We start from the raw sequence: 12,986 nt of genomic DNA, 5'->3' as shown, positions 1-12,986 counted from the left end.
AGTTGCAATATCCTAATACTCATACAAGAATTATACAAGTTTCCCAAGAATGTTTTCATGAACTCATGAAACATTAAACGAAGGAAAAGACTAACACCAAATTTCGCTGAAGTACTAATGCATGAAGAACCATGGTGACTGCAAGAAACCAAGCCCTTATCTAATCAGTAAAAGCAAATGATGATCACCAACGCAACATTTTGGTTTGTTAACAAGACTGCAAGTCGATCATGTGGCTAAAAACAGTTATAAAGCATGTTGACTCACCTTATATGCATCCAAAGCTTCAACCCATCGATTTCTCTCCTCTGGCCCATCAGCTCGCAGATACCACACGCAGTCATTAACGCTGACGTCAAAGCGGCACTCGTCAAACTCGTGTGGCTGCATAAAATAAATCCACAAAGCTTTGTGAAGCACAAACTATTTCTGATAAAAAGTCCAATATGATTTTTTTTTTTTAATGGCCCAGTCACTAAAAATACATATAATCGATGAAAACTGCTTAAAAAGCAATATTATTTCAGCTATTGTTCAGCCTCAAGGAATCGCTGCACTTCTTAAATGCAAAGCAGTGTCAATTATAAATGTAACTATGCATTTTGTATACTCAGTATTGCCAAATCATTCAATTCTTTTAATGATCAGACATTTCTCAAACAATCCTATGTGAGATTCATATGCTGCCAAAAGAAGTCATAGTGCAGTATCAGTGCAAGTGATAACACATTTGACAAGTGTTAGCTTTTATAACCACCCCTTCCGCTTTCAATGTACATGCTTATGTTGACAAAACTTTCACATCAACTTACTTAACTATACAAAGTAGGGCAGAGGTAACGTCCAATGCACAGTGATGTTCTATGTCCAAAGAACATCACTGGTGCCTTGCACATCACTTGCATGTCAACAGTTATGCACCAGGTGGGTGTTCAAACTGCATGGTGAATGTGGCAATCACTTGAGGCATTGCAAGAATACAGTAATGGTCAAGAAGCTTTCTTGGCTACCTCTGTCATGTGACACAGTCCTACAACATGGCTTGCATGGCTAACACATTGTAATAAGTGCCGAACACAAATACCAACTGCACATTTCAAAGTTGCGCCATGCACTGCTGCTCAGAGCTGCGAATGAAGCCACACCAGAGGGCATGCCAGGAGTACTGCGTGAAAATATTTGGCACATGCAGCAGCTGCCCGGTGTCCAAAAGCTGAGCTTAGTCGAAAAACTTCGAGCAGAATTCACAAAGCAAATAGTATGAACTCGACATTGATGGACATTTATACTATAGTAATTACCACACCCCAGCACATGAGCTCAATGACAAAGGTTTCTAAACAGTGCTGCATGCAGTATTTGACTGCTTGCCGTTAGACTGACATGTGTGCTCTGTGTGTAGTCAACAGCTGAGTGAAGACAAATGTGACGTGCCTTTGAAGAAACAAATCCCCCCTCTGCTCACTACATCTGTCCTAGCCCCCAGAGGCTCTCATAGAAATGTGACAACTCATCAATGTTCTACGTCATAGCAAAACTCTTTCATTCCTTGTCCCTGCTGTGCGACCTGTCAACGTTCTAGCGTCTAAATCAAGGTGCCCTGACCTGACAGATCACATGTAGTTACTCTAAATCAACTAGTGCCTGCCATGTTGCTCATGTCACAACAGAACACTTGCATCAGCAGGTGGTGGGCATGAAGGTTTGATGGTGCCCCAGAGAGAAAGTGCACGAAGGAAATTCAAAATGTTCAGCCTTCATTGAGCCTTCTTTGGGAACAGAGTTTCGGCCGTTCAGTATGCACGCCAAACAAATTCATTAGCCCTTGAGCAATATCTGCCTTGGACATGTCCTGCATGTCCAGTTATTCCTAAGCACCAGATAGAAGCTTTCCAGGCATTATAGAAATTGAAACCTCCATTGAAACCTCCTTGATTAAAGTTGCACCTTTTCTTCAATACCAAGAATGGTATTCATGAATTTAAAGGCTACTGACATCTCTGCTGGGTTTGAAAAAGTCTGCTGTGATGACACCACATATGATTAAGTCACCGAGTTTAGTGAAGAACTTGTTCAATAAGGATGAGTTCACTTTTAAGTCACGTAGTACGGGCCCAACTTACTTTCATTCATTGCTAAACCAAGAGCAATCTTCCAGACTGCACTTTTTTTATGTTCCTAGAAAAGTCTACTGGATGCATAAATCAGGGCAGATACCCAATTTAAACCTTTAATGATGGCTTATATATATATATTCTATCTAAATGTGCAAAACACATTGAGAATAAGCATAATCAATGAAGAGAAAAAAATATTTTGAGGAGACTGAATTTTCAGCATTAGGAAGAAAAACCAGTAAGAAAACTGGATTCAAGTGGTCACTCCAAACCACATATGGCTTCATTTGAAATTTTTACGGACAGCTCTCATCATATGTGAGCCATAGGTGTACATTTCATTTGCTTTACATCACATGTTTGACACCACTACTGCTGCTGGAGATCTTGCATCAGTCTGTCTCCTCTGACCATGCTTTCAAAAGAAAGCGATTTGCGCGCCAAACTTCTTCTAGCTAGTCCTGTTTTCCTACGCTAAACCAACAAATGATGCTTACTTCATGTCAATCGCTGTTGGCCAAAGACCTTCGGCCAGAAATTTCACACTCTGTACAAAAACTCAGCAAGAAAAAAAAAATTTTTTTTGTACGTTCCTGTAGGCAAGATTTGTGTAAGGGTTAAAAAGCTCTGCTAAGCACTTAATGTGAGAAAGCGGATGCATTTGTTATTTCTAATTATTAAAAGCATCTGCAGTGATTGGCCTCAATGGTGTAGCAGCAACACGCTCACGTTGAAATTTGCAGCTGTATGTTTGACAACTGCTCAATCCAATGTAATGTTGCCATTTTAGCAATTTTGTAGCTACATTTAGCAACAAGTTTTTCAATTTAGTGGCCAGCGACCTTCTTTAGCGATGTGACATGATTGGCTACATTTTAGCCTTTACAATGCTAGGAAACTTGCTTAAATAACAGTCTTTTAGAATGCACTTTATTATTCGAAGGCTACATTTGAGAGGGCCGTAATTGGCTGTATGATGCATAGGCCATGATGAAGCAATTGTTGCCTTCACAGGATTCACAGTGTGCTCACAAAAGGCATTTTCTTTTTTTTTAAATTCATTACAAAACTGATTGGAATGGGTCGTAAGTCTCCGAGTTCTGCACTTTCACTAAATATGTTTGATTAGCGGACATTTATAAATTTCATTGCGAGATTTAGAATGGAGCAGATGAATAATGAGATAGATCAACTGCAGAAAGGTATATGCATAGGAGCAGCGGGGCTCGTTCACACGAGCCTGGACACACTGCTTCCTTATTACATTGATTTGGACAAACCAGAACTGGAACGAGAGGTAGATCAAGTGGTGGAAGCACAGTATTTTGCCAGCATAAAGGTCACGTAATTGTCACCACCGTGTTAACATGTGACCTTGCCCGTCATGCAGAATTTGGCTATCCTTTCAGGAGCGCCAAGCATTAGAAAATTTTCAGGTATGATGTGGACCAAGTGCCATTAGGAAAATGAGATTGCTGGCATTCTTTTGAATCGTGCTGCATTTAGAACCTCACAATCTGAGGGTAAACGTTGACTTTCAGCTGTCATCGTGCACTGTTATGCAAGTAGAATAGTTAAAGTTTTTACTTTAACTATTCTACTTTCTCTATTCTACCATCACACTGCTGGTACCATACTGTTTATCCCCCCTCACATGGACCCTACACAAATGCAAGGATTTCAGTAAATGATTTACACCATGTTAGCATATATTATTGTTGTCCAAAATGCCTATGCTACCTAAGATATACTCAACAGCATTGGCGAAAATTTTGAAGACCTTGCAGCTAAATTTAGAGGTAAATGTAGCTACTTTTTCATCTTACTTTAGCCACATGCTTCAAAAAATTATGGCAACACTGATCCAATGTTTCTTATCTCTACTATGAGTTGCATGCTGAGGCGTTGACACGCAACCAAATGATAGTGTTCATGGCCCCTTCTCGCATTTCACATCCAAGGTTATTGAAACCTTTATAAACACTTTTGCAGTGCCTTTGACATCACGCTGATGCTTCTTAAGAGGCAAGGAGACACACTATGCTATACAATGCACACTTTGAGGTTGGGATCTCATGCTCGATTGTCCAAACAAGAAGCCAGAGAAAGGGAACTCGCAAATTTGAATCAATTAACAGATTCGAATAAAGGCTGTGCACAAAAAACAGTGACCTTCCTTCAATTACACTGAATTAACAGGCAACATTTTGCAAATGCGATACAGGAAGACGTTCAGATACTGCACTCTAGTTATCACGTAGTTATCATTAAGTTCAAACGTTAGTGACCAACTTATGAAAGTTAAACCGGGGAATATATATATATATATATATAAAGAAGAATGTTCACATGCAAGACATTTTCTTTCACCTGAAGAGGAAAAAAACATTGACGCATCTAAGTTTTGCTTTGTCATCTTTACTGAGGCGCCACTTCTATATTAAAAAATAACAATAACAAGCCACGTGCAAGACGGCCTTGCACGCGGCTTGTTGTGCGATTTTGCTCAGAAAAAGTAACATAAATGAGAGAAAAAAAAAGCCTGTCGCGGTCAGCATACACAGCGCGTTTCTAGTTTCGCAGTGCCGTCAGATGTCTGAGACGCGGGTGGGATACGAAGCTACTGCCGCTTTGCTTTATTTTCGTTTTTCCTACTGGCGAGTTTCAGAGACGATGACGTCCTCTGCAGTTATTTGTCGCGGCTTCTAGCCTGAGCCTTCTTTCCTCTAAGAAGGGCGCCGATCCCGGCAAAGAAAGGAAAACAGAAGACGCACGACGTCCGCCCGCCGGGTTTCCTCTGACTGCAGCTCGTCATGCGACGCAGCAGCGATGAGAGGGGGGCGTTGCCAAGCAAAATGACGTTAACCGCGCAACACCTCACGCGCCTCGGAAGCTCGTTGCCCGCGATACGCCTTTTGAGACGCGCAAGAGCTCGACAAAGCTTAGCGTGCCTGTCCACGAGACACGCCCGTCACGAGAATTGTGCTTGTTGCATTTTCCGAGCCGATAATGTAAACACGTCAACACGCCGACGTTGCAGGCGACGCCTCCGCCAGCGTCTGGCTCAACGACGTAGTGATTCACCGCGCATACCGATTTCCATGCTACCGGCGAAACACGCTCCGAACGCGCGGAAAGCACATCACAGAAGCGTCTTGAAGGTGTTAAAATTAGATTAGGTGTAAACGCCAGCGGCTCCTTCCCGAGAACAGCCTGCTTTGAAAACAAGCGGCTGAAGCTTCAAAGGGCGTCACCAAACGAACGGAACAGGATCTGATAACCACATCCGCAGCGGGGCTAACTTCCGTGCTGCGGCATTTCTGCTCATAAAATGAGAACGATTTAAGACCTATCCGCACTGGAGCAGTGACGGAGCGGAAGAAAATCAGGGGCAATTAGGCCTAAACTTGCTGCAACCCACCTTGACTGTAGCCTTGTAAATGCTGATCGCGCCACGACACCCAAAGGCCGTGTCATTCTCCGACTTGTAGTAGGACAGGGTGCCATCCTTGAGCACGATGAATCGGTCCTGCCAGCCGTGGATGTAATTAGTCCATTTGCACAAAGTTCCTTGGAGTTCGTGGGGACTGGTCGGGTGCTCAAAATCCTCCTCGTCATCGCTTAAGTTAATGCTGTGGTCGTCCATCATGTTGAATGTGCGGTGAGGTCAGTCCCGCGGCGGCAGCGAGGGCGACGGCGCTGAAAGTCAATCCAAACAGGGTCTCTGCAGCGAGACGTCTGTCTCTGTCTTGCCTTACATGCCTCGCACACTCAAAGCGCCTGTATCGGTCGCCATCTTAGATTTTGAATAAAACAAAAAGCAATAAGCGAAATTGGCTGCCGTAGTTGCCAGACTGCCTTGCGATTCAAGGCTGTGGACGACGAGCCATAAGCCGTTTTGGCGGCAAATTTTAAAGCACCACACGACGTTCAGACCGGTTCAGAGGAGGAGGAAACCACGTTATTTTGTTAATTTGGCTTAGTGAGCGGGTGGCTACCAGGTGATGCCTTACAGCAACCTCCTCGGCTCTTTTGATGGCCCGAAGTTGAACCTCCAGGTTCGGGTTCATGAGTATCGCTTCCCGCGCTTCAGGCGAGGGAGCGGCCAGGAGATCTGGTGTTGGGGGGGTCTTCTTTGCAATCCCAGAGAATATGATGTAAGGAGGCTATGGACCCACATAATGAACAGTGTGGGTCTGTCAAGTCAGGGTAAAAGTGTGCGTACATTTGTGGGTTGGGAAAGGAGTGCGTTTGTAATCGGCGCCAGGTGACTTCTTGTCAGTGTTGTACGGAACGGCGTTCCTGGAACTGGTTTCTTTTGGGAGGAACGGAGGAACGCCACCGTTCCGTTAAGGGTCGGTGGAACTGTAACGGTAACTCGTTAGATTTACGAAGGAACGGCGGAGGGAACGCCGTTCCTTCTGTTAACGTTCGACAGCACTGAACTGATGCACGCGCGTACACAGCACATCATGCAGGGCGGATGAGTGACCGCCTGAGGCGCAAATAACTACCGCTTGCCTGTCACGTGACTATGGTGTATTTTCTTTCGTCAGTTCTCCATTATATTTTTTTATGACTAGGCTTCACAATTGTCACGTGACGCACTCCCTCCTGTAGTTTCTTTCCCCCATGCCGGCCTGTCGGACACCAACATCGAGATGTAACACTTGCTGAGTTCAAACAAGAGTCTTTATTAAATTGCAAATATGTATTCTGGAAAATTTTCCTTTTTCACTCATACTGCAATATTGAATTAACATTAATTAAACGCCTATGTATTGTTCCTTTCGATGCGGTTTCTTGTGCACGAAATCGAATTATATTGTCACGAGCGGCGATCCTGTGGTCGGTGCTTGTACGTAGGCACGCCGTGCCTGAAAGCCACGGCGTGGCTTTCAGTTGTGCACGCGCTCTCCTGAACCATTGCTGTAGCGTTGTGCGCCTTACCTTGTAAATATATCCATTGTATATATAATCTCCCCGTAACATCTTTGATGGAGGTTCGGCGTAAGCTCGCTATACAACACCGGGAACTGGATTTTCGCAGCGGACGGCGCGTTGCTGCCACCACAATGACCGACCAAGCGACCCAGTGAGAGCAAGACCCGTCACCGGTCATTCTCTTGCACCCTCGTGATCCCGGGACATTCAACGGCACAAACGGCATGGACGTCGATGAATGGCTGGCAATGTATGAGCGCGTCAGCCGCAAGTGGGACCCGACGATAATGCTTGCGAATGTCATCTTATATTTGTGGGGCACTGCGCGACTTTGGTTCGAGACGCACGAGGCGGATCTGACAAGTTGGGACATCTGTAAGCAGAAATTACGCGATTTGGGAGACCTATCGGACGACAACTAGCGGCCAAGCAGGAACTCCCAATTCGTGCTCATCCACAGAGCCGTACATCTCGTATATTCAGGACGTGTTGTCTCTGTGCCACAAGGTCGACAAGGACATGCCTGAAGCGTACAAAGTGGGACACGTACTGAAAGGCATAGCCAATGACGCATTCAATCTGCTACTGTGTAAGAACTGCTATACAGTGGAGTCGGTCATCGCTGAATGTCGTCGTTTTGAGCAGGCCAAAAGTCAACGTATCACCACGGTCCTTCAATACTGAAGGACCCTGGTATCACTCACCGCTTTGACCGACCTCCAGTTATGCTGGCCCAACCGCGTCGTACGCAAAGTCACTAATGTGACCTATGAAATCGCTCCGCTAAATTCTAAGTCAGCCTCTGCAACAATCGCGAGTGACATAGTCCATGTCTCGCACCTTAAAGCGTAGCACTCTAGGCCTGGGCCCTAATTGCACCGGGACGGTGCTCCTGCCGCCGGCGGGTAATGTCACGAGCGGCGATCCTGTGGTCGGTGCTTGGACGATGACGACGACGACGACGACGGCGTGGCTTTCTGGTGTGCACGCGCTCTCCTGAACCATTGCTGTAGCGTTGTGTGCCTTACCTTGTAAATATATCCATTGTATATATAATCTACCCGTAACAATATCCTCCTAAGACCTCTTGTACAATACATTGCACATTGCCTTTAACCTTTTTTCTAAATTCACTCGGAAGTAATTACGCAAAATATTCACTCTGGGTATGAAGTACGGTGCATGTGTAACTGTAATGAAGTGATTTACTCATATTCTTGTCATCCGCTTTCGATATATCTGACAATAAATTGGTCTAGATCTCTGTGTCGTCCCAAACGGCCGAAAGCAACCTCGAGGCGTTTGCGAATTAAGTCACCGAGATTGCATGAAAATACCAGACGCGGCAGCATCATAGCAATGTACTACACGTAGTTCCATCTTCATGTCAGCGTTTAAACAAGTAAATGCAGTTTTTACCACAGCTAACACGAGGAGATAGATGATAGAGATAGTCTTTTTTTTTTTTCAAGTACATGGAGACGGAGCTTTTGGCATCTATCCGTGGTATTCAAATTAAAAAAAAATTAAATTAAGGGGTTTTACGTGCGAAAACCACGATATGATTATGAGGCACGCCGTAGTGGAGGACTCCGGAAATTTGGACCACCTGGGGTTCTTTAACGTGCACCTAAATTTAAGTACACGGGTGTTTTCGCATTTCGCCCCCATCGGAATGCGGCCGATTCGATCCCGCAACTTCATGCGGGATCGAATCCTTCATGCGGGATCGAATCCCGGCCATTCGAATCCCGGCCATGTGAAGACCGAAGTGGAAAGTGCCATAGTGTTGCACCATTAGCGCACCCATGGCTCTCTGCCAGGGGGGGTTGCATTTTTGTGGTGGTGGTGGGGGGTGGGATGGGGGAAGCAAGCACTTTGCATAATATGCAATTTCCTTGCTTTAGCCAGAGGAATCCAACAGCAAATAAAATGCCTAATAATTATGTAAAGGGGTGTACTGAACAATTCAGATGGTAGCGTCTCTTACGCGAAGAGTTGTCTCGCTGGAGGAGCACAGCACCGATGCCATGGCCGCTATAGCATCCGTGTGCACGAGTGAGGGTGCAGTCTCATCAAAATGACATAGGACAGGTTCAGATGCTTTAGCTGGTCAAATGCAGATTCACATTCAGGTGACCCCACGAAGGGAGCACCAGAACGAAGTAAGTGGTGTAAAGGTGCAGCTATAGAGGCGAAATCGCGAATAAATAGGCGAAAATAGGAAGCGATGCCGAGGGGGAAACTGCGTAGGTCCTTGGTCTTTTCTGGACGAGGAAAGTGAAGCACCGCCGAAATCTTGTCAGGATCAGGTCGAATACCATCCTTGCTTACAATATGACCTAAGACCTTGATCATCTTGCTTGCAAAATGACACTTTTTGGTGTTGAGCTGAATACCAGCGTTGGCTATGCACGTGAGAACCTCGTCGAGACGTTGATGGTGCTGTGCAAATGTCGACGAGAAAATAACTATATCATCCAGATAGCACAAGCAGGTCTTCCACTTCAGGCCACGCAGAATGGTGTAAATCATGCGCTCAGAAGTGCATTGCAGAGGCCGAAGGGCATGACGTTGAACTCGTAAAGACCATCTGGGGTTGCAAACGCAGTTTTTTCTTTGTCGGCTTCGTGCATCGGAATTTGCCAGTAACCTGAACGCAGATCAAGACTGGAGAAGTACTCGGCACCTTGCAGGGAATCGAGGGCATCGTCAATGCGAGGCATAGGTGTACACATCCTTGCGCGTGATCTTGTTGAGCACTCGGTAATCTACACAGAAACACCCCTTTACAAAAGAAATAAATTTACCCAGCACCTCCACCAATTGTAAAGGGGTGTACTGAACCATTCAGATGGTAGCGTCTGTTCGTAACCGAGAAGGCAGGTGACGCAGAGCAGGAACAGCTGGTTGCCCGAACGGCTCACACACGTGCTAAGCACTGGCGATCCGGCTGGCCCACTGGTTGCACTGCAGGCATTGAACAGACGATCTGGCTGGCCTTGTTTTTGTGCTCCTTCTTTGTTACAATTATAATAATATAATGACACCAAGGATGATGACGATGCTTATTTCTTCTGCGTTTTACTCAAAGTAATGTAAGAGTGAATGAATAAACACAAGACATGTGATGGAGTGTTTTTGTTAATCAGGAAAATTCGACTTCAAGCCACCTCCTGAATTGTAATGACAATGTGAACAGAGCACTAAAGGTACACGTTGGACTGGTGGGGCTGGACGCGTGGGGGGGGGGGGGGGTTACAACACCCCCTCCCCCTCCCGTCGGTGCGCCACTGTGTTACCCTTGTAATAGACGAGCACCAAAGTTGCAGTTCGGCATTTCTGGAGTATGTTCGGTGCTCCCTGAAATAATTCCTTTAGGAGCATTTCTTTAGATTCTTTTTATCTCCAGATAATCTACCACCAGCGACAGTAGCGCACCCAGGATCTCTGCCAGGGGGGGGGGGGGGGGGGTTGACAGTTTGCCAATACCATCTAAACAGCACTAATTTCGATTTCTTCACGGGAAATTGTTAAAAAAATGCGCTTTTTGCGAGTGTGCAGACGATTGCGCGTCTTACATCTTAGTTGCAGTACTCAAATTCGTAAGGAAACAAAAGGGGTTGAACAAAAGGGGGGGTTTAAGTCGGCCTCAGGGGGGGGGGGGTTCCAACCCCCGAATCCCCCCCCCCCCCCCCCCCCGTCGGTGCGCCACTGACCAGCGATGTCCAAGTTCGTATAATATACTTTGTTCGCTGTGAGTTATAGTTGCTCACTTTATTTCGCCTCAGGATTAGCCGACACTATATTTTGATTTTAATAAAATCAAATGTAACGTTAATGTAATGACACGTTCCAATGTTCGAAGTGTAACTGGAACGCGTTCCTTTCGCATTAAAGGAACTTGTAACGGGAACTCATTCCAAGATTGGGAAGGAACGAGCTTTCGTTCCTGTTTTAGAGGAACGTGTACAACACTGCTTCTTGTCCCTTGGTGAGCTTGGGATGAGGGGGGGGGGTTTGTCCGTCTTGCGAGGCGGTAGTGTTGGGCAATATCGTGGTATGTTGTCAGTGGCTCGCTGACCAGGTCCCCTGGGTCAGAGACGGGACCCGCCGCTCGGCTGACGAATCCTCGAGCACACTGGTGGGTCGCCTCGTTCCCCGGGTTCCCTGCGTGAGCCGGGACCCATATCAATTCAATTGGGGTGGGTTCTTCACTATCTTGTTGTTTGAGGGGAGAGTAGGGGATGCAGTATTCGTAGCGTGGCTGGGGTCACGATTCCACGTGCAAAGTTAGATATGGTGGTCTTTGAGTCGCTGATTATAGTTGTAAATCCGGCCGCTGCAGCGATGGCAATGGCCGCCTCTTCTGCCTCCCGTCGAGTTGAGGGCACGGACAGAACCGACCGTCCTTATTGGTGTTGCTCGGGGCGTAGCTTGGTTGTTGGCATTGTTGTTGATGATCTTGGGTAGGCTAATTACGCTGATTGCGTACGTGTTATTTGGTAAGGAATATTGAGCCGCGTCGACGTATGCTGCTTCGGAGTTGGACCCGTGGGTTTTGTGCAGGGCTTGATCTCTTGCTTTTCGTCTGCCGTCGTGATGACCTGCCAGCATGTTCTTTGGCAGCGGATTGATGAAGAACCTCTTTCTGATGTTGGGGGGAATGGTGGCAGGATCGTTGTGCGTTGATGATACTCTGTGCCCGATGCGGTTCAGGATCCGACGGCCCGTCTTGATTCCCTGTAGTCACAATTTCAGACAAGAGCTTGTGTTTAGACAGATCACCGCTTTACTTGCGCAAGACAGGATCGCACATGTCTGCCTAAAGTATATTTGCCTCCTCGAGTTCTGATGCATGCAAATTCGTAATTTAGGCTGATATCTGCAACTTAATTAGCACAAATAATGCAGCTGCGTGGAGCATTGCGGTCTCATTAAGAGCTGATATGATTATTTGTTGCACACTGGATGAACCTGACACCGAAATTAGGAAGTCCACAACTACATAATAATAATAATAATAATAATAATAATAATAATAATAATAATAATAATAATAATAATAATAATAATAATAATAATAATAATAATAATAATAATAATAATAATAATAATAATAATAATAAAAGAGGGCCGAGGGAGGCAGAGATGAAAGTTTTGTTTCAGTAATTTAACCGATGACGGCCACTATTGAAGGAATTAAGTGTGTAATGCAAGTTCGAAGTATAAAGATAAGGAAGTGCCATAGATGGAACTGGCAAGCAGTAAAGACATGAGAGGTTCCTACATCTGCGTTTTTTTATGATCCTAAACTTGCTGCGAAAGCAATAAAAAAGTTACAGAGACGTTTCCCTTCGTGAACGCAGGTTACGCGAAAGCGTATGGGACGCCGCGAACATGCACCGCGAGGACCGCGGCGTCGAAGCACGAACGGAAAGGGCGCGAACGCGGCGATTCCCTTCTCCACCTCCAGGCGCCTTCCTTCGCCGCGCTCGCTTCCCTCGCGGGCACAAACATAATCTCGCCGATTTGACTGATGGGGCATCTACGCTTTCGCGTAAAATAAAGCGAGATGAAATATTTCCTGTTGGCGCATCTCTACACTTCGACTCTTTTCTATGGTATTTTTCACATGTCTGATAAACAGTATCTCAGGTCTAATAAATATTTCTGATGCAGTGGTGAACTCATCGCTAATTTGCAAATGCTTGTCGCCACGTATTCGGGTACTCATTCGCTTTGTTGTATCGTATACGTACGCATTAGTATATAACCTCCTTGAAATATATGTATAGTGGTTGCACATGACTCATGTCAACCAGGCTTCATCCCCATATTCTGTACAATATTTTAAAGCGTTACCTCGATCCTCAGTTTCGTGTCGGTGCCGTCCGCAGAGATAGGGAGCAACGCAGACCTTGG

The 12,986-nt window shown here is 45.6% G+C and overlaps 1 protein-coding gene across 1 annotated transcript in view; it reads right to left on the bottom strand.

Annotated features, from left to right (window-relative positions):
- The window catches only part of LOC119441985 (ceramide transfer protein-like), a 47,794-nt gene extending 41,864 nt beyond the window's left edge, over window positions 1-5,930 (bottom strand). Inside the window, exons 1-2 of the mRNA XM_037706668.2 lie at window positions 5,539-5,930; window positions 268-384 (exon numbers count right to left, since the gene is read on the bottom strand). Of these exons, the coding sequence (XP_037562596.1) occupies window positions 268-384; window positions 5,539-5,766 (345 nt within the window). The 5' untranslated portion in view covers window positions 5,767-5,930. The remainder of the gene's footprint in view (window positions 1-267; window positions 385-5,538) is intronic.
- Between the last annotated feature and the right edge of the window lie 7,056 nt (window positions 5,931-12,986).

Source organism: Dermacentor silvarum, chromosome 2, assembly GCF_013339745.2.
Source record: "Dermacentor silvarum isolate Dsil-2018 chromosome 2, BIME_Dsil_1.4, whole genome shotgun sequence".
Classification (NCBI taxonomy): Eukaryota; Metazoa; Arthropoda; class Arachnida; order Ixodida; family Ixodidae; genus Dermacentor; species Dermacentor silvarum.
This window is presented reverse-complemented; position numbering and strand designations above follow the sequence as displayed.